The sequence below is a fragment of the Pelodiscus sinensis genome, chromosome 15, assembly GCF_052426305.1.
Source record: "Pelodiscus sinensis isolate ZL-2025 chromosome 15, ASM5242630v1, whole genome shotgun sequence".
In the NCBI taxonomy this organism is placed as follows: Eukaryota; Metazoa; Chordata; order Testudines; family Trionychidae; genus Pelodiscus; species Pelodiscus sinensis.
Window position 1 is genome coordinate 28,738,880 of NC_143066.1, and position 21,133 is coordinate 28,760,012.

Below are 21,133 nucleotides of genomic sequence, written 5' to 3' on the forward strand. Positions count from 1 at the left end.
AAAGCCTCTTGCCCCCTCTTCCGAGTTCTGAGTATTCACACTCTCTTTCTCTCTTTCACACACACACACGACTTTTCTGAGTGCCGAGTGGTGGTGAGTCAGGCAGGGAGTTGGCCGAGGCTCTCCTGGGCCAGATCCAGCAGGTTGGTGGGCTGGACCATATTTTGTCCAGTCATGACACAGAATGCTGGTCACATGGTTTCACTGCAAAAGCTAGAATAGAATATCTGCTCTGCATTATACTTTTATTCTTTAGTAAAATTATATAAAATATTTTAAAAATGAAAATAGCAACTTTGTTTGGGCCACATAAAAGGGAAACTTGCAAGAGATAAGTCAAATAGATTCTTTTGCAAAATTAAAACTTATAACAATAACTAGATAGGTAACAAAGGCAGCTGCATCTTCCTAAGATACTTCCTGTGTAAAGCAGAAAGAATATACATTGCTGGTTTCTATTACCAAATTGGGTACGTTTGAAATTGCAACTAATTTGACACCTTTTTTGGAATCATGATGCATAGCAACTGATTCAGACCCCAGGGTTTGTGACTGCAGCTGGGTAATACAAATATGCAAGTAATTAATACTCGAATTTCAGACCTACGAGCGTTACACTAAATTTCTTTTCTACTGCCTCCAAGGTACAGGTTTGAGAAGAGTGGGGGGAGTAGTGGTTAGCAATAGTTTGCTTTCCCTTCTACACTAATACTAGATGTAGCCCAATGAATCCAAAGGATGAGATTTTAACTTTAATATTATTCTGGTAAAAACAATTCACTTTGCCCGCTTCCTCATTTCTCCTATAGGTTTTATGTATGTATTTAGTTAGTTTACCGCGATCTGTTAGCTGCTACTCAAAGATACAGTGACTTGATTCCTGTCAACTTCAAAATCTTAAATTAAAAGCACAGTGTCTGTCAATCTGACAGAGTACAGAATCTGGATTATAGTCTCTATGATTAAGGGGGCTGAGTCTTTGGTATCTTCTTGTAAGAAAAGTTGTTCTTTCAAACAATTTGTTTAACCAGTTATATGTGGTTTCATTTCCTGGATTGCTAAACCCTGCGTTTGGTGGAAGAGATGTTTATATAGTAGCACGTAGGCAGTTTTCATTTCTTCTCTTTACTCTAATAAACCTTGGCTGCTTGTGATACTTAAGTACAGAAAACTCTACTTTTGTACTGTTCTCTAATCTTCCACACTTTTGCTGACTATTGCAGTAAACATCTTAAACATAACATTAAACATAGGATCCTGTGATCACCTCCGACCTAGCTGATTACCTGACTATGTTTTATTCATACTTGCTCTACTATACTTACTGAACTCCATTCCTCTCCAACTCCTATTTCAAATGAGCTAAATTAATAGATTATCGGTTCTCTAATTAGTGTTTATATATACAAAAAAATTCATACAGATTAGAGACGTCACCGTGTAGACAACTACACAATTAACCAATAACTCTTTGCTTATCAGTTAGTCCTGTCAACTATACGCACTCTCCCTCAGAGGAGTGGGGAGGTGGGAGCTGGTGCCTCTGAGAAGCCAGGCAAGCACCAGATCCTGTGGAGCTACCTCACCCACCCCAAGCCTCTGTGCTGCTGCCTCTAATAGAGAGGCAGCAGGGGGAGGAAGGAGTGCAGGCAGGAGCCAGTACACTCAGGGAGCCGGTTTTCAAGCTAACTGTCTGCATGTATTGGCTCCTGCGGAGCTCCCATCTCCCCTAGCAGAAGCAGCAGCGTGGGGGGAAAGCGGAGGCAGGTGGGAGCCGATACGCATGAGGACCCAGCTTTTAAGCTGGCTTTCTGCATGTGCTGGCTCCACAGTCACCTTCCCCCCGCTACTGCCCCCAACAGGAGTCAGAACTTGGGAGTAGCCAGCTTAAAAGGCAGCCCCAGAGGCAGCAGTGCGGGGCAGAGAGGGAAGCAGAAGAGTCTGCTCTGCAGACGCTAGCACAGCCTCTGTCTTCAGGGACCTTGGGCCCACCACAGACAGGGGCTTCTGCTGCCCCATGCTGCTGCCTCTGATTCAGAAAGCAGCTGCATGCAGTGAAAGGGGGCTCACTGGGAGTGGGGGTGGGAACGCACTGGCTGCTGGCCCACACCCAGGGACTAACAAACAGTCATGTAACTGTTAAAATGTGATGCGGCTACACAACTATTCAATTACATTCTATCTAACATTCCTAATACAGATGTCTCTCCGTAAATAAACAGCCCCATAACCGGTTTCAACAATTACTTAAACAGGTCCCCAAAAACATGGGGGGAGGGTTGGCTCCCTCTCTCTTCCCTGGATAGCTAGTAGGCTCTTGGCTGATTAAGAGGTTATTACCCAGTTGGGACCTACCAAGCACAAGGGGGAAGTTGCAAGGAAATGGATCTAGTGCTTCCCATCGGAGTTGAGGGGATTGAAATAAGGTAGCTTAAACCACACAAGCTCTGAGTTACTGTGGCCTTTTGGCAGGAATTAATACAAAAATTGATCAACTTCCCCCACCACCTCCGAGAGAGGATCATCAGACTCAGATGGGACTGAACTTGTATCTTCTTCTGGTACTGTAATATTATCACAACTCAACTTACAAAGCCCCCTTAACACATGTATAAAGGAATTTCCGTCTTGCAAGATTCTAGTAACTAATCAAGAATACCCAAAGAAAATGCCTTCAGAGTGCAATGAGGAAAGGGGCCCTTCTATAATTACAATACCCCCAGAGATCTAATTGTTGGGAGACAAGTAGTCATCTACAAGGCATGCCAAATTAGTCTGATGATCAAGACCTCAAGCACTCCTTTGTGTCTATACCTACTATTTCCCCTGGAAGACATATTCCTCCCTTGATTGCAGGATTAATCAGTTAAGAAAAGTGTACTACAGGCAAAAAAACAGAAAGGAAACAGCTGAGGAGAAAGAGGAAGTCCCTGGTGAGATATACAATGTGAGATATACTCACATCAAATGACAGAGATCAGTTGAATTTCAACTTAAGATTCTTACTTAACGTTTCCTATTCCCAGGAGGAAGATTGTTCCTGTGTGCCTCTCAGTGTCCCATCTGGGGGTGCCAAATCTGTTGCCTGGTCTAAGATAACGTATAAATTTTCAATTGCCACCTTTAAGGTTGACAGGTCCTTTGTCCCAGGATCAGGCCCAGTATTAAATTATTCCAGCGGGTTTAAAAAAAATTCTCATGACCCAGTTGAAGAAAATTGTTAATGCCTGTGACCCAACATAATTTGACTCAAGTGTAGGCTCCAGGGTGGGGCTGAGTATGACAGCTCTAGCATGTAAGAGGGGGCTCTGGGTTTGGGGGGGGGGTCAGTGGCGCTAAGGCAGCTTCTTGTCTCTCTCCTGGCACCACAGACCATGCTGCACCCCAGAAACAGCCAACAGCAGGTTCCCAGCTAATGGGAGTACAGAGCAAGTGTTCAGGGCATGGGCAGTGTGCAGAGCCCTATGCACTCTCGCCTCCCATCCCCCCCACCCAGGAGCTGGGCTTGCTGCGTAGTCTGCAGTGCCAGGAAAGGCAAGTAGTCTGATCCCCAGGCAGCAGTAAGACCCAGTGCCTGACATTCCACAACCCAATACTGAGTCACAACATGTAGTCTGAAAACCGCTGAATTATTCTATAGTTGGGAACCCCGATGTGCACAGTTGCAATGCCCACACTATAGGAATTCTTGTATATTTAAAAATATAGTTTACTAATACATTTAGCACAGTCACAAACACCCCAAATTCATAAGATAGGGAATGTGCATCTGTAGTTTCATAGCATATACTCACACCATTCCTTCTAGAACAACCTGAGACGTTAGCCATTTTCCTCATCACTTTCACCTTCCCCATTAGCAGCATCAGTGGCCATCATTCTGGCACCTCCGAAGGACTGTATCATCTTCTCCTACAGCCGCCTGGCTGGGATGTCACTTTTACACTAGGTCACGCTCAAGTTATTATGCTGGATACATTCATCAAGGGATGTTTCCTTTTCTCCTTATTTGTATTTCCTCACCTCTCTAATGGTGAAGCATCTTTTTCCTATAGGTCAGTGATCTCAATGTATTATCATATGCATCAATTCATTGCCATGGGCCTTTTGTGGCTATCACATTTGTTATTTCTGTCCTACCCAGTTATTCGGTCTAGTCTTAACCTGTTATTCCAGGTTTTCCTAAGTAATGTTGTACCTGCTAAGCTTTGAGGGTATTCTTGGAAGCCCCCTATGCCATTGAAGGTTGCTTTTTCTTGGTGAAAGGTCCCAAATATATGCACACAGACTTTGCTCTCTGGGTGAAAGGTCTCAGTCATGTGCATGCTAGCTTTGTGATTCAGCCAGAATGCCAATATAAACCTACTGAAACTTACAATCAAAACCATAAGGATATAATACATTTATATATGTATAGCCAAGAAAGCAGGTTAGCTCTATAGCCTACATGACCTACCTTCTACAAAATGAAACAGTTATACAATAACTATATTACTATGATGAATATGGGCTGCCGTGTTACATACCCCTACTCCCTGTGCCCAACTTCCCTTCATTGCCTCACAGTCTAGTTTCTTTGGCCATACCTAGCACTACAAACTTTGGTTGACACAAGTTAGCATAGAGCAGTGGTTATCAAACAGTTGATCGCTGTGGCCAGCCAGCTGCCTCTTTTTGATGCAGCCCAGCTGGAGCACGGTGCAACCTTGGCCTATTTGAAATCATGGGATGGTGGGCGGGCGAAGCCCGCCCACCTTCTAAAAGCCCCTCCCCAACCTTATGGGAGGGACACTGGACCCATGTTCAATTGATTTCTTGGGACAAATAATGACTAAAGGATCAAGAAGTGCGGGCTAGAGGTTCAAAATAAGGGAGCCGGATGGGGACACCGAGCAGAGAACCCCGGACAGCGCCCACTGCTCCTCAAAGCTGTCGATGGAGCCAGTGGACGCCGCCCAGAGGAACTCTGCCCGGATTCGTGACACGAGGGAGGAGCGGAAATAGGCCCCACAGTCGCAGAGAACCCCCTCGTCTAGCATCCTCCTCCTGCTGTTGTAGATAGCAACTTTCGCCAAGGCCAGGAGGAGGTTGACGAGGAGGTCTCGCGACTTTGTGGGGCCACGGATTGGGTGTGCATAAATAAAAAGGTGAGGGGAAAAGTGCAGCCAGAACCTCAATAAGAGGTTCTGGAGGAGCCGGAATAGGGGCTGCAACCTGGCGCATTCAAGGTAGGCGTGCGCCAGGTTCTCCCTCACGCCACAAAAGGGGCAGGTGTCTGGGATAGGGGTGAACCGCGCCAAGTACACGCCCGTGCTCACGGCTCCGTGGAGGAGCCGCCAACTGATGTCCCCGACGGGCCGCGGAATTAAGGTCGAATAAACGCTGGCCCATCGGGGTTCCCCACCCTCTATGGGTCTGAGGTAGTCCCGCCACTTTGTATCGGGGCGGGACACGAGGGTGGGGAAATGCAAAGCGTGGAGCACGAGCGTGTACAGCTGTTCCCTGGGCGCGGTCCGGAAACAGACCGGCTGCAGATTTTGCAGCCGGCTGGGGGTCCAAGGGTGGGGAGGCCGGGGGGGCCCGCGGGACAGGGGCCCAATAAAGAGGGACGGAGGCTTTGCAGGAGGGGAGGGGCGGAGCGTTCCCTCTCGCAGGCTGACCGCCCCAGTCAGCTGCACTCCAGCTGGGCTGGATCAAAGAAGGATGGCTTCCCTCTTTGTTAACTTGCCTGCTGAGAGGGTGAGGGGAGAGGGAAGAAGAGGTGCATGTGCATCCCCGGCTCTTGTCCCCTGCTCCAGGAGGGAGCAGGGCTGGACCTGCTCTGCAGATCCAGGGCTGGGTGGCCGGCACACATAGAACGTTGGGACCCAGGCTATGCCGCGCTGTTCCCTGTGGGCTTTGTGCAGGGTCAGGGAGCCCCTTCCCCAGCACCCTGCTGTGCCTGGCGAGCCAACCCTGGGCAGCCCCGGGCTCTGCCTGCCCCAGAGCTGCTGTCTACAGGCAAAGGGCTGGGCCAGGCAAGGAAGAGACTGCCCCCTACCTGCTCTCCTCGCCCCAGTGCTACTTCCAGGAGGCTGCAAGTCTCAGTGCTGTTGCCATGCCGGTGAGTGTGCTGAGGGCACAGGGATGCGGGGTCAGAATGGGAGGAAGCAGGGGATGCCCTGAGAGGCATGGGAGGGGGTAGGGGTTGCACTGAGGAGCATAGGGTGATACAGGGGATCAGGCTGAAGTGACAGGATGGGAGGGGACAGGGATTGCACCGAGGGACATGGGGTAATGCAGAGGGAATTAGGCTTTCGGGGGAGGGGTGATGGGGCTGAGGGGAGTGAGGCTAGAGCAGAGGGAAGATGTGAGTGGGGAGAAGATACATACAATTTGCGGAAGCTGCACTTTCATTTACTCCCCCCCCACTTCTTTGCCTCCCTCCAGCTAGCTATTTGGCTGCATTCTAACCATTTCACCTTTTCTGCGTTAGTCCCCCAACCCCATTCTGCTCCCAAACTCCCTCATATACCCTCACCCCACCAAACTCCCTTCCAGACCCTGCTCTCCTCACCCCGTCCTGCACCCCACCTCCCACCTAGATTCTGCATCCCTAATCCCATTTAAGGGCAGGCTTGTCCCGCACATTAAGCCCCTCATTTTTGTTCCCATTCCATAGCCTACGGTGGTCCACAAAATCCACTAATTCCAGAAAAGTACATCTGGCCTATGGGAAGCTCTGAACCTCAGTCCTCCCTGTCCCTTCCCTTCAGCCCGTGGGCGCTGGAATGCTTGAAGAATGAGGTGTCTGATTTGGGGGCCACATCAATGAAAGTTGGGGGTTTGGGGAGGAGTTTTTTTTGCTTCTCATGTGGTCCCCAATTGATTTTTCTGTGGGTCAGTGGCCCCTGACCTCAAAAAGGTTTCCCATCCCTGCCTTAAATAAAGAAAACAGGGAAACCTTTTGTGTTGGACATTTTTTACTTTATTTAAAATGAAGTTTGATAAACTAACATGAGACCGTTAAACACTTAATCTGTTTAATCATTTAAATTAAACCATTCTCCCCAGCTGCAGTCCTAGCAAAACGGCTCAGGTGTAATTATGTAATTAACGGTGAGTTTCCATTAGCAATGGGTAATCTGTGGAAAGGCTTGGAGAGGGCAGGGATTCAAGAAAGGGGTGGGGTATCAGGGAAAGGATGGGATAGATCCTGGCTTGCCATGACATTTTAAAAGTGATCACTGGCATAGAGCAATCAGTTTGCTCATGTGCATGCAAACTTGATTCCTTGTACTGGCACTGCACATACTTAGGAATGCTTGTATTGATACACAATGTTGTGCGCTATGGGCACGTATCCTACTATGCTGCTTGCCATCTTCCAATACATTGACTTTTGGCAATGCATGGTGAGGCAGAACTAAGTCACGCCGGGGTGACTGTGAGCAAGTAGGCAAGCTCTCTACATGCAACTTACTTCATCCAATAATGTCATGCATATCCCATATTTTTCCTGCTTGTTTTAAATCTGCAAAACCTGTGATAGTTCTCACAGTCCATAATCTCTGATATAAGCACTGAGCCCACACAGCTCTCCATTAGTGTCATGAGCACTGCAAACATAAGATGAATATGCCTCTGATATTCACCGAGCTGCAGGATGAGCCACAGCAATGGGGCACAACAAATTTGTAGAGGACAGATTGCTGTGATATAGGCAAAAAAAATTCAAGGCTTTTAGTAACCCTCACAATGCAACTGCAGATGGTGGAAATGCCACTTCTATGTCCAAGAAACAAGCACTGATAGGCAGTATCACATTGTAATGTAGATTTGGGACATCAAGCAATAGCTGCAGAACTTCTGGATGCACAAAGCCAAATGACCACCTCTGAGTGCCAAGCTTCCAACATAGGCACATCAGAGCAAAACCTGCACTAACTGTTGAGCGATCACACTTCAGGAGATTGCAAAGCATGATTCCTACTGGTCAGTAGGAAATCACTTTTGGAATCAGAAAATCCTTATTGGGGACCATTGTCATGTAAGCTTGCAGAACCATTAATCATTTCCTGCAATGAGGTGGTGAGGCAATAGTAGTGTGTGTGTGTGTGTGTGTGTGTGTGTGTGTGTGTGTGTGTGTGTGTGTGTGTGTGTGTGTATTTATATATCATTGTTTTGACAGCAGCTTTTGACATGTTTTGATAACATTTTCTATCTTTAGGCAGATTAAATTTTATTTTGGGAGGGTTGAAATTTCTCACGTGCAACACCAATATAGAGGTAGTGTGTGGATATGCACCACCAACACACACACACACACACACACACACACACACACACACACACACACACACACACTTTAAGCAGTCCATATGTGGAGAAGAAAATATATTACAAGACACCTGTGTCTAGTTGCTGGAAGGTACCCTTAGTGATGACAAAGATGCTGTACAAAGATAGGGAATTAGCCTTCTTCCACTGGAGGAAGAGTAGAAGCCCCAGAACAAATTAACACATGGCTTCAGGGTTTGTAGACAGATGCATGTTACAAAGACCCTGCAAATAAGGTTTCATCCTACAAAACTGGCATCACACCTAAACTTGCTACATGTGACTCACATAAGAACCAGAACTCTACCACAAAGCAAAGATCTGGTCTTAAAGAAATACCATTGACCATGTATTAATTAGCAACACGGGATTTAAGAAGCTTCAGGGGGTAGCCAAGTTAGTCTGTACAGGATAAACTTAAAAAACAACAAATGTTTTGGGAGGTCTTCAGCATGTGGCACCCTTTAGCTGCTGTTTACAGACACCCCTGCCTTGCAACCAGCTGAGCTCTCTGCCTGCAAGAGGAGCTTTGAACCTCTGAGCAGGGCTCAGAAAATAGCTGTGCTGCTTACAGGGCACTTTGGCCACAGAATACATTAACAGAAAGGGCTATTTTTCTATGGTTGTGCAAGCATTGACAGCTCACAAGGCATGCATCACTGATGCAGTGTTAGCCAGTCAGGAAAAAAAATGCATGACACTTGTATCTTTTTACTCTTGTGAAAATTCTGCATATTTTATTTTTTAAAAGAATGTAATATAATCGTGAAGGTTTCAAATATTTTGACAATTTATTTTAATTTCAATACAGAAAAAACTCACAACAACAAATCAGAGTTTCCTAAACACATGAAATTAAATTTACAAGTACTTTGTAACCAATACTCTGCATTCCAGTTAAAATCCTCAGTTTTCATTTAAATTACATTACAAAACAGCAAAATATTGAGTGGAATGGCTCAGACATTCACACATGAAAGTCTTGCATTTTTGCTAATCATTGTCTTGCATTTTGGTACAATCCCGTATTTATATTTAAATTATAATACAGAAAATGGTGTTTTCAGGTTTTTCCCTCACTTAGGGTGTGTCTAGACTACATGCCTCCTTCGACGGAGGCATGTAGATTAGCCAGATCGGAAGAGGGAAATGAAGCCGCGATTATTTTAATCGCGGCTTCATTTAAATTTAAATGGCTGCCCCGATCTGCCGATCAGCTGTTTGTCGGCAGATCGGGGGAGTCTGGACGCGATGCCCCGACAAAGAAGCCTTTCTTCATCGACACAGGTAAGCCTCGTGAAACCAGGTTTACCTGTGTCGATGAAGAAAGGCTTCTTTGTCGGGGCATCGCGTCCAGACTCCCCCGATCTGCCGACAAACAGCTGATCGGCAGATCGGGGCAGCCATTTAAATTTAAATGAAGCCGCGATTATTTTAATCGCGGCTTCATTTCCCTCTTCCGATCTGGCTAATCTACATGCCTCCGTCGAAGGAGGCATGTAGTCTAGACACACCCTTAGTGATTTCCTTCTGCCAGAAAGGATCGAATTGTGTAGTTAAAAGCTTCTCTACATCTGCAGAGTCTGAGGCAGCATTTATGCAATTCAAGTTCAATTTGACAATATTTGGAATCCGCTCTTTCAATGAAAGCCAAAATATTGGAGGTCTACAAAAATAGGTTGACTTAAGCACAATCTTTTTCTCTGTAGAGTTTTAGCTCCCATTCTAGTACCTCTTGAAAGCCAGCTCACTGAGCATACCATCTACCCCCTTCCCACTCCCGCCCCCGCCCTGCTGTCCTGTCCCTGTGGGAGACAAGAGGGGGAGGCAGGTCCAAGAAGCTGGCTCCTCATGTGTATTGGCTCCCACCTGCCCACTCCCCGCGGTGCTGCCTCTGATAGAGGTAGCAGCACAGGAGAGCAGGGGAGATAGGAGGAGCCAGCTCTGCGGGAGCCAAGCTGGTATATGCAGGGAGCCAGCTTGAAAACTGGCTTCCTACAAGTTCCAGCTCCCACCTGCCCCCACTTACCTCCTGCACTGCTGCCTTTTTATCTGCCTCCCACTGGCTCCCATCTCCCCACCTTGCTGCCTCTCACAGAGAGAGGTGGAGGCATGTAGTTGTTAGGATTAACCAATAATTGTTTAACTGACTACATGCTAACATCCCTACTCTAGATGTGAATTTAAATATATCTGCAGTTCTCCAAGGTCAAATGCTTGAACACTTCAAGACCTAGCTCTCAAAACATCAGATTTAAGCTGAGATTTGATCACATTTCTGTGTTTCAGTGTGACAGAGCTCAATGTGGTATGGACTGTGCTCTATCTGGTTCTGAAGTTTTGGAAGCTATGAGGAAATATGTGGTGCTCAGTGTGCTTCTATGAATATAAGACTGTTAATGCATTAATTCATTTTTGTGATGGTTGCCAGACATTTACAACACTGTGTTCAACTCTGATGCTATGGGCTCTATCTATCACCCCATAAAATTACAAGCAATGGGTGTATTCAGAAGCAATGGGTGCATTCAGAAGCAACAGGCATTCTACAGCACATCATGAATGTAATAAAAATGACTTATTTACCAAAAATAGTTAGTTATTCACAGTACCAATACCAGAGAAGAAAGCAATGAGCAATAAAATACAACTACAATAAAAACTTCAAGGGAAGCAAGACCATGATTGTTGAACCGGGTGGTCAGCAAGAGTCTGCAGCATTTATCTCTGCTGCTAGAAAAGTCTCTTTATATGTTTATGCGTCTTCCTCTCTGTCTCTAGGCCTCTTCCCCAACTGCTCTTTCCTTCTCCAAACTGTTTACAATATTCACTTTTCAGAGTTCCCAGTTCAATGCAGGATCTCACTAAACATATTCTCTGGGTCCCCCTTTTCCTTATCGCATTCAGGCATTCTCTGGGTATGGAGGAGGACTGCCACAATAGCAGCAGCTAATGATATACACACAGATCTAACTATATTTATAGGCAACAGAAAGCAAAAGTTAAGTTTTGGAAAACCCTTCCCTTGTTCCACAGAAGTTTTAAACAAGACATACTTATTGATACTTCAGTTTTGGAGCTCCTCTGTACACCGCTGCTCTCCCATCCCAGTCATGGCGAGCAGGAGTCAGAGTAGGACGACAAATTGTTTGTAGCAAAAATATCAGGCCCTATTTCTCTGAATGTGTGTGCAGGGCAAAGGTCCTGGGAACTGTCACTATTTTCCACAGGAAGTGGTGATTTTAGCGGATCTCTCTTATCTGAGTGCAAAAATAGTATAGAAAGCACACCCATTGCTGGTGTCTAGGAAGCCACCTAAGCCCATATAGCATTAGCTTGTATACTGCAATTATACATGTTAAAACAATTGCTGTCTGGTGTGGGAAAGTGTTCTGCAATGGAGGAAGAACTAAGATTGCCAGCTCTAGAAACTTTTGGGAGAGGGTACACCTCCACAAAAGTTTCATCAAGATCGCTAAAGAGGATTCATGGGACAGTCCTTAGCATATAAACAAATTGCTCTGCACGGCCTTTCCCCCTCCCGCCCCCAACCTCGACCAACTCTATAGCAGAAGGAAAAGCAGATAACCTTTCTTCTGTATGTTGTACTGCTACCTCTTCTAGTACAAATAAATCAATGAAAAGTCACTATGCATCCTGCTGCAGTGGAGTCAGGCTTCATTTGTACATTGCAATGAGAAATGCATTCACTTACCCTAACCTCCTTTTCCTTCATTGTGCTCATTTTCCAGGATTAGCTGGAGAGCAGTAGTCTTAAAAAGATCCTCACTGCTGGCACAGCTGGACATCCCAGTCACATGACCCCCCATCCTCCTCCTCGCGGTTTGTGGCAAGTGTCTCTCAGTCTCCACTAGATCTCTCCAGGGAGCTGTCACAAGACCCAAATATTGAGCCACGCAACAGAGTGCTCCAGACGGACTCCAAGCAGCCTGACAAGCACAGAGAAGAGACCGTGCTGGCAGCAGCTACGCCACTTGGGGATCCTAGAGACTCGTGGGAACTGAAGAACATTGCCAGGGCAGAAAGGGTAAGTAGTAGCCGAGACTTCAGACTCTTCTCTGGTGAGTGAGCCAGGGAACTAGTCAGTGTCAGGATCTCTGCTGACTTGGTGAGGAGCTTCCCTGTCACCACCAGGGCCCTGGCTGGGACTCAGAGGAGCAGGGAGGGCCCACGTCCCCCTGCCCTGGGCACTACATAGTGACACCTCTCTTCTCCTACAAGAGAACTGGCCACAATGTACCCCAAATGGGTACCCTTATTGACTCTGGTCACAAGGTCATGCTGCCATGAGCACAAAGGCCACTTTACTGACTCCAGCCATTAGGCCACACTGCCCTGACAAGAAGGGCATTTCATTGCCTCTCGCCAAACTACCAAATTTTATAGTGAGAGCCAGAAACACAGAGACTAAGTGGTTGCCTATACAGTTTTTTCCCTTCTCACCTCATGCACCTAGCACACTGGACAGAGATACCTCACCCAGAACAGGGTCAATATAGGCCATATAGTGTCTATATTTGCATTGCATCAAACACAGTATGCTGACCATGGCTCAATGACACCCAAGGATATGGTGTTACAGCCAGGTAGTAATGGAGCACTTATGGCAGCAGGAGACAAAATTGAAGTATAGCAACATGCACAAGAAGGTTGATGCAAGGTGACTTATATCGACCTAGCTTTGTAGCATGGACCAGGTCTTTCATTCATATTCCTAAAGAGCAATCATATCAGGGTGGCAGTGCTTACTAAAAAACCCCATCCCATTTGAGGATCCAAAATCTGACCTATTTTGACCCCTTCATGCACGGGTTTTCTTCAGTATGTTCAAGGAGAGAAAGACTGGTGAAACTAGTATTTCATGGCCACCGAGAAGGTTCCCTGGCAACAAGAAAGGGAATGAAAGCAACAAGGGAAAGACATGGACAAAGGCAGCAAGTCAGACAAGCCTTGTTTAGCAGCAGACTAACTGGCATGCAGTTAACAGTTGAAAGAATTTGTACCTGACTGCAAGTCAATATAAGAGAGTAGTTGCAAAGCCAAAAGGTAGCACTGCACTATCTGATTTTGGGAGGAACAAATTCTGGATCGTCTATCTGCAGTTTTTTATTCTTTAAAGCCTCCCAAGAGAAACTAAAAGAAGCCACTGTCAATGCATGAACTTCATTTTCTTGCTGCACAGGTAATGAAAGTTAAACTTGTGAGCAAAAAACTGTAGTGACACAATCCAAGACTTCTGCCGCTTTCTCTTGACCATGGAATAGTGTTGAAATTCACATGAAACCTTAACTTACCATTTCCATAACTCAAACTAAAGTTTGTAAGATCTAACTTGAGGATAAGCCAACCTAATCAGCGTTGAAAAATAAATACATTCAGCTACTCCAAAATTTGGAAGATAAGCGTGTATGAATGAATACACCCAGGATGCAGATCTACAAAGGAAGAAGTTGTCATTTAGATACCGAATAATAGAAATGCCATCCAGTCCAGTCCTTGCACTCAAACTATGACTATGTAATAACTAGACCATTGCTAACAGGGAGTGTTTAATCTGTTCTTAACAACCTCCAATGACGGAAATTCCACAAACTGCCTATGCAATCTGTATCAATGCTTAACCACTCTGACAGTCAACAAGTTTTTCCTGATGTCCAATCTAAACCTCCCTTGCTACAGTCTAAGACCATCATTTCTTGTCCTATCCTCAGAAATTGGGAACAATTTTTCACCAGCTTCCTTGTAATAATCTTCTATGTATTTGAAAACTTATGCCCCCCCCCCCCAACAGTCCTCTCTTTTCCAAACTAAACAAATCCAATCAATTTTCTCTCTCTTCTACCTCTTTTCCTCATACATCATGTTTTCTATCTCATCTGGACTTTCTCCAGTTTGTCCACATCTTTCCTGAAATGTAATGCTTAAAACTGGACACTGAGGCCTAACCAGTGAAGAATAGAATGGAAGAATTACCTTTTATGTCTTGCTTACAACATCTCTGCTAATACATCCCAGAACGATTGCCACCCTTTTTACAACAGTGTTACACTGTTGACTTATATTTAGCATGTTATCAATTATAGCCCTGTGATCCCTTTCCGCAGTACTCCTTCCTAGGTAGTCTTTTCCCTATTTATATATGTGTAATTGATTGTCTCTTCTGAAGTATAGTCCTTTGTATTTGTCCTGATTAAATTTCAGACTATTTACTTCTGACCATTTTAAATTTTAATCTTATCCTCCAAAGCATTTGCAATCCATCCACAAACTCCAGGACTGATTCCTGAGGGACCCCACTCGATATGCCCTTCCACCTTGACTGTAAACCATCGATGATTACGATCAGGGAACAGTTTTTCAGTCAGCCCACCTGAAAAGTAGTTTCATGTAGGCTGTATTTCTTTAGTTTGTTTATGAGATCAGCCAAGACAGTATTGAAAGCCTTACTAAAGCCAAATTATACCACATCTACCACTTTCCTCCTAGTCACAAGGCCTGTTACTCTTCAAGTAAAGCTATTAAACTGATTTGATAGGATTTGTTTTTGACAAATGCATGTTGAGTGTTACTTTTCACCTCAACTTTTAGGTCAGTGGATTTCAAACTATGGAGCATGCTCCTTCTAGGAAGGATGTGGAAGAATATTCAGGGGTGTGTGGCAGAGTGGGGTCAGCCTCCATGGAGGGGGAGAGGGAGTACCACCCACCCCAACTCTGCCCCCAGCTCTGCCATCAGCCTCTGGCTCCCAGCTCAGCCCAGATTGCAGACTGGTCACAGCTCCACTCCCATCCCTGGCCACAGACTAACCCCCAACCTTGGTGCCCACCACAGCTCCACTACTGGCTCCAGTTCTCAACGATGGCTCTGATCTCAGCCCCAGCTCCACTACCAGTTCTGTCCTCAGCTGTGGTTATAGCCCCCTTAACCCTATCTGCATTAACCTCTACCCCTTGACTTGCAGCCCAGCTCCAGTTGTTGACCACAACTCCTGGAAGGGAGGCATGAACAGGGCTAAGGAAGTGCATGACATGAAAAGTTTCGGACCATTGTTTGCAAACTGATTATTTGTTCCATTATTTTTCCAGGTACAAAAATTAAGATGAGCAGGCTGTAATTCCCTGGATGGTTCTTATTTCCCCTTTCATAGATTGGATCTGTATTTGCCCTCATCCAGTCCTCTGGAATCTCCCCCATCTTCTATGATTTTTGAAGATGATTGCTAGTGGCTTAGATATCTCCTCAATAAGCTGTTTGAGTACTCTAAAATGTATTTCATCAGGCCCTACCGACTTGAAGACATCTAACTTGGCTAAGATTACATCTATACTGCATTTATGTTGTTAAAAAAACCACACAGGTGACCAACAAAAATGTTAATAGGCATTGGTGAGGAGAGTGCTTTGTCAGAGGGAGACACTCTTGTACTGATGAAGCTACCACCTCTCATTGGAGGTGATTTTATTTTGTCATCAGGACATAGCTCTCCTGATAACAAAGAGTGGCTACATCGCATGCCTTAGAGCAGCAAGGCTTTAGTGGCACAGCAGTGCCACTATTAACTGAGCAGTGTAGACACAGTCAAAGTAATTTAACTTCTCTCTCTACTTTAGCCTCAGCTCGTACTTTATTTTTACTGTCATTCACTATATTAGATGTTCAATGGTTACTAATCTTTTTGATAAAAACAAAAAAGTCATTTAGCATGTTTTCTATTATTTTCTTGAGTTATAGGCCTACTCTGCCCTTGAGCTTCCTCTTGCTTCTAAAGTATTTGTAGAGTATTTTCTTGTTACCCTTTGTGTGTCTAATTTAATCTCATTTTGTGCTTTGGCCTTTACTATATTTAGGTTGACATAAGGCAGCTGATGTTGACCTGTCGGTGTCTACATTGCAGCCTTGCTCCTGCTAACATAAGTGCCCTACTACACTAATGTCATTCCAGCTCTACAAGAGGCATACAGTTTATGTCAGTATAGATAGGGCAAGACAGTGTCTGTAATGACACTGCATTAATTACTTTGGCTGTTGGCTATCTTGTCTATTTCAGGAAAGAGAGAAGTCAGGGGGAAGCTGAGCTCCCAGCTGGGAGCTATGTGGAGCTGTGAGCCCTGACACTCAGCCCCACGCAATCCCCCATTTTCAGTTGCTGGAAACACTATTGGGGAAGACGCACCCCACCAACAGAAGTATGGACATTAGCCATCACAGTAATTCTGATAATAAGTGAACCTAACAGAGATGAACTTAGTATAGTAGTTTAGACCTGCCCTAATTATCAAAGTAGAAAATCACTTTTTACACTCTTCTAAATATGCACGACTGAGAAATCAGCACTAACATTTAAGTAGAGATTTCATGTAACCTTTCTGTCCTTTATGAACAACCCAATTGTATTTTTCCCCAAGGTCACCTTTGAAAAGATTTTCATTCCAATTTTCACAAATTCCCCTCCACTCAACAACTAACCCCAAAATGGTCCTGTTAATTAGTAACTCAAATGCTTTAATTTCTTGTAAATGAAACATAACTTATGCATGTCCATTCTGTTATGTATCCTATATACCTTCCAATATCTAATGACATTTCTCCACCTCCAGATTTACTGTCCCTTCTAAGGTTGTTAAGAGGCGGGTAATCCACCAACTATGTAGTCAATAATATTTTTTATTGACTACATGATCAGTCGATAAGGGAAGGCTGTTGCAGTTCCACAGTTTAAATGTATTAAGAGCCAGCTGCACAGGCAGGCCAGCTCCTACTATTTAAACTGCAGAGGCACAGTGGCAGTAGGACCCGGATTACTTAGTCCCAGTTTGCATCAGGTCCAGCAGCCCATGTCCAGAGGGGAGCTGGAACTGCCTGCAGATAGGGGCTGCCATGGGCAGCGGCTGCTCCAGCAGTAGCCCCTGTTCAGGGTGAGCCCAGCCACCGCTGGCAGAGGCTGCCTCACAGCAGCAGCCCCTGTCCATGTGTGGGTATCCCAGCTCACTGCTGGTACGCTCTGCGGACAGGGGCTGCTGCTGGCAAAGCCTTCTCCTGTGGTGAGCTTTGGCCCATTGTGGGCAGAGGCGGCTTTGCAGCAGCTTCCCCGGCCCCCCCTCCAAGCTGCTGCCTCTGATAGAGGCAGCAACACAACGGGGAGCCAGGTGTCACAGCAGAGACGGTACTGGTGGGAACTGGCTTTGGCTCCCCCCAGCACTGGCTCCTGCTTCCTCCTGCCCTTGCTGCCTCTGATAAAGATTCTATTCAGAGGCAGCAAGGTGAAGGGGAAAGTGAATAGTCGACTTGACTACCCAATACACCTAGGGTTATCGGGTAGTCAGCTACTTAACTACTCACTTACATCCCTAGTCTCCTCTCTCTATGCTTTAGAAATTTTCACCTAAATTTTCACCTAAAAATTTTGTCTGGAAATGGGTGACAGGAGAGGGATCACGTGAGGGTTACCTGTTGTGTTCCCTACCTCTAGGGCATCTGGTATTGGCCACTGTCAGCAAACAAGATACAGGCAGTCCCCGACTTACGCGGATCTGACTTATGTCGGATCCGCACTTACGAATGGGGCTTTTCTCGCCCCGGAGCTCACGGGCGGCGGGTCGCCACCCGTGTCCTCCGGGGCGAGAAAAGCTTCTCCCGGTCTTCCTGGTCTGCTGGGGGGGGTCCAGCAAAGCCGCTGGACCTCCCCAGCACACCAGGGACACCCGAGCAAAGCTGCCCAGGTGGCGGGAGTCCCGCCGCCTGGGCGGCTTTGCTCGTTTGCCCCGGAGCAAAGCCGCCCAGGCAGCGGGACTCCCGCCGCCTGGGCGGCTTTGCTCGGGTGTCCCTGGTCTGTTGGGGGGGGGGGGGTCCAGCGGCTTTGCTAGACCCCCCCCAGCAGACCAGGGGGACAGGAGCAAAGCCGCGGAGCACGCCCGCAGCGGGACAGCCCAGGCGCGCTTGGACTGTCCTGCTGCGGGCGTTCTCCGCGGCTTTGCTCCTGCCCCCCCGGTCTGCTGGGGGGGGGGGTGCAGCTAGTGCCCCCCCCCCAGCAGACCAGGCTTTTCTTGCCTACCCCTGGGGTAGAGCAGCTGGGGGCTGCCGGGTTGATCCCGCAGCGCTGCTCCGGACCAACCCGGCAGCACCCCAGCTGCTCTGCCCCAGGCGTCCTGATTCAACCGCTGCTGGTCAGTTTCAGCAGCGGCTGAATCAGGACGCCTGGGGCAGAGCAGCTGGGGTGCTGCTGGGTTGCTCCAGTAGCGCCGAGGAGCCGCGCTAGTGGAGCCACCCAGCAGCACCCCAGTTGCTCTGCCCCAGGCGTCCCCAAGTCAGCCGCTGCTGAAACTGACCAGCGCTGACTACAGGAAGCCCGAGGCAGAGTTGCTCTGCCCCAGGCTTCCTGGAATCAGCTGCTGATCAGTTTCAGCAGCAGCTGACTTGGGGACGCCTGGGTTTCTTAAGTTGAATCTGTATGTAAGTCAGAACTGGCATCCAGATTCAGCCGCGGTTGAAACTGATCAGTTTCTGCAGCGGCTGACGCCAGTTCCGACTTACATACAGATTCAACTTAAGAACAAACTTACAGTCCCTATCTTGTACATAACCTGGGGACTGCCTGTACTAGGCTAGACTGACCTATGGTCTGACCCAGTATGGCTGTTCTTATGTTCTTCAATGAGTTAGGAGCCTAAGTTCACTTGAAAAATCACTTTTTAGAAGGGAATCCAGGTTTCTAAATCATTTAAGGTGTTTTGTCCATCAGCCTCTTGTGCTCTGGAGTTGAAAACTTGGAGCATGCAAGATGATGTGAGACAGGTGTTGTCTTAGCCTAGCGGGCTCTTCTTCCACAGCCTACACATCTGAAACAGATATGTCTTCTGTTTGCAGAAGCTATTCCTGCAGTGCTCGTTTTCCTAGTCATATAATGAGAACTCCCAATAGCAAAATGATCTAGAAGAGTACTATTTAAGGAAATACAACGGAAGATTAGTCATTTCTATGTCATAAGATGTGTGTGTGTGTTTGTGTATCAAAATCACAAACGACTTTTGCAAAAGATATAATATTAAAACAACTAATTGGGGAGTGAATAGAAGTATCAGAAATGCAAGAGGGTGGAAAAAGAAAAAATACAAGAGATGCGGAAATAGGAGGATTTGATTTTATCTATAAAGAACATAAATAAACATCTATTTCTGTAATACATAAGTTACTTACATAAGTTAAGGTTATAATTTTCTATGAGAGTTGGTCAGCTTAAAAATACCTTCATATTCAGAGTTTAGGTCATCAGATCTCTGTGTAAAAAAGCCTTATGTACAGTTGGAGATACATTATTCCTGTCATTAACATGGGCTATACAGAATCTTCAGCTAAGGGAAACAATCCAGTGTGCTACTATATCACTTGCTAATTCATTGTCCACAGATACTGCTTGAACAGATCAGCTTTACATACAACTGAATCAAGTTCAGAAACTTGCATTAAAAGTATAATTTAGTGCAAAATTAAAATGCTTGTATGCCAAGAAAGTGGAAGGAAAAAAAGCTCAGAAAATATGCTATATTTCTAAACTCTGGATATACTAAACCAAACTATTTCAATGTTAGAACTTTACTTTTGTCAGTAGAAGCTTAAAACTTGCTAATTCAAAGTATTTGAGTTCATTATCTACTGCAAGGAAGTGCTTCAAATTGATATATTCCTCCTTTGCAACTAAATTACCTACTCAATGAGAAATAAATCCATATTTTCCAAAGCAGTTGACTTTCCAGTGCAAAGTGCATGCAAACTCTTTTTTGACAGTGAATTAATTATGCTTTTAGCTAGTCTATAAAAATTTATAAATCCATATTTATTGCATTTAGTTTCTCTCAAACAAATTATTATTATATTTCCTATTTGCTTAAAAGAAAAAAACATTTTCATGGTAGCAGAATTATTAGAGTAACATTAAACCCATTACAGTTAACAGCATGTCTGCATTATCTGTAAAAACCTCTTTCTTCAGGAATTTATAACTGTAAAACTCATGCTCTTGGGTGAAACTTAACAAATAACAGCATAATGTATCTTTGAACATAAAGTAAAATTTAAGGGAGGGAAATTAAATTTTACCAGTCTTTAGAGCACAAGGCTTCTGCAGTGTTTAAAATAAAAAGATTATATTATATTAATGGATGAAGCTCCAATACTATGAAAAGACATTTCTTTCTGAGTCGTTCTCAAGGAGTAATTCCCATTAATTTTAAATGGTCTCCTCAGCATGGACTTCAATTATATAAAAAAAAGCTAATCTTAATATAAGGAATCTAAAACTTAAATATTAAGGAAATATGTTTTTTTATTTCATATTTTGTTTATTTTAGCATCTTTCAGCACACAGCATGAGTACAACAGGTGGTGCTCCAAGGAGGTCAGCAGGGGCCAAGTGCCATGGAATCTTCATATCAGCCATAGCACTATAATGAAGCCACTTGTGACTACACCTCTAGCTATTGCATTGCATATATGCATTACCATTTGGAAAGGTGAGGAAGAGTGGGTTTCACACAGCAACAGATCCAACACCTTTTCCACTATACCCTACAGATCCCTGCTCTAAGGCACACTGAATCCCTCCCATCCTCTGCTCAACAGAAAAGCACTAGTTTCACATCTACAAAGAAAAAGGGAAAGCAGAGCATAGATAGTAGTGAGGTCAGGATTTGTCTTGCTACAACTATTAAACTATATATGCTACCTGGAAACTAATGTGAAAATTGGTACTGTTATCTAAAATATTAAAAAGTGACTTTATATTGAAAAATCAATTTGA

General features: G+C 45.2%; 2 protein-coding genes across 6 annotated transcripts in view; one reads left to right on the plus strand and one right to left on the minus strand.

Moving 5' to 3' along the window:
* The window catches only part of CHLSN (cholesin), a 239,341-nt gene that overhangs the window by 160,074 nt on the left and 58,134 nt on the right, over positions 1 to 21,133 (minus strand). The window lies entirely within an intron of this gene.
* Positions 1 to 21,133, plus strand: part of LOC102456427 (uncharacterized) — a 48,419-nt gene that overhangs the window by 16,187 nt on the left and 11,099 nt on the right. The window contains exons 2-3 of one of the 2 annotated variants that reach the window (XM_025178694.3): positions 12,072 to 12,367; positions 20,685 to 20,846. The exons of the other annotated variant lie outside the window; for it this stretch is intronic. Of the exons in view, the coding sequence (XP_025034479.1) occupies positions 20,783 to 20,846 (64 nt within the window). The 5' untranslated portion in view covers positions 12,072 to 12,367; positions 20,685 to 20,782. The remainder of the gene's footprint in view (positions 1 to 12,071; positions 12,368 to 20,684; positions 20,847 to 21,133) is intronic. 2 annotated transcript variants of the gene reach the window in all.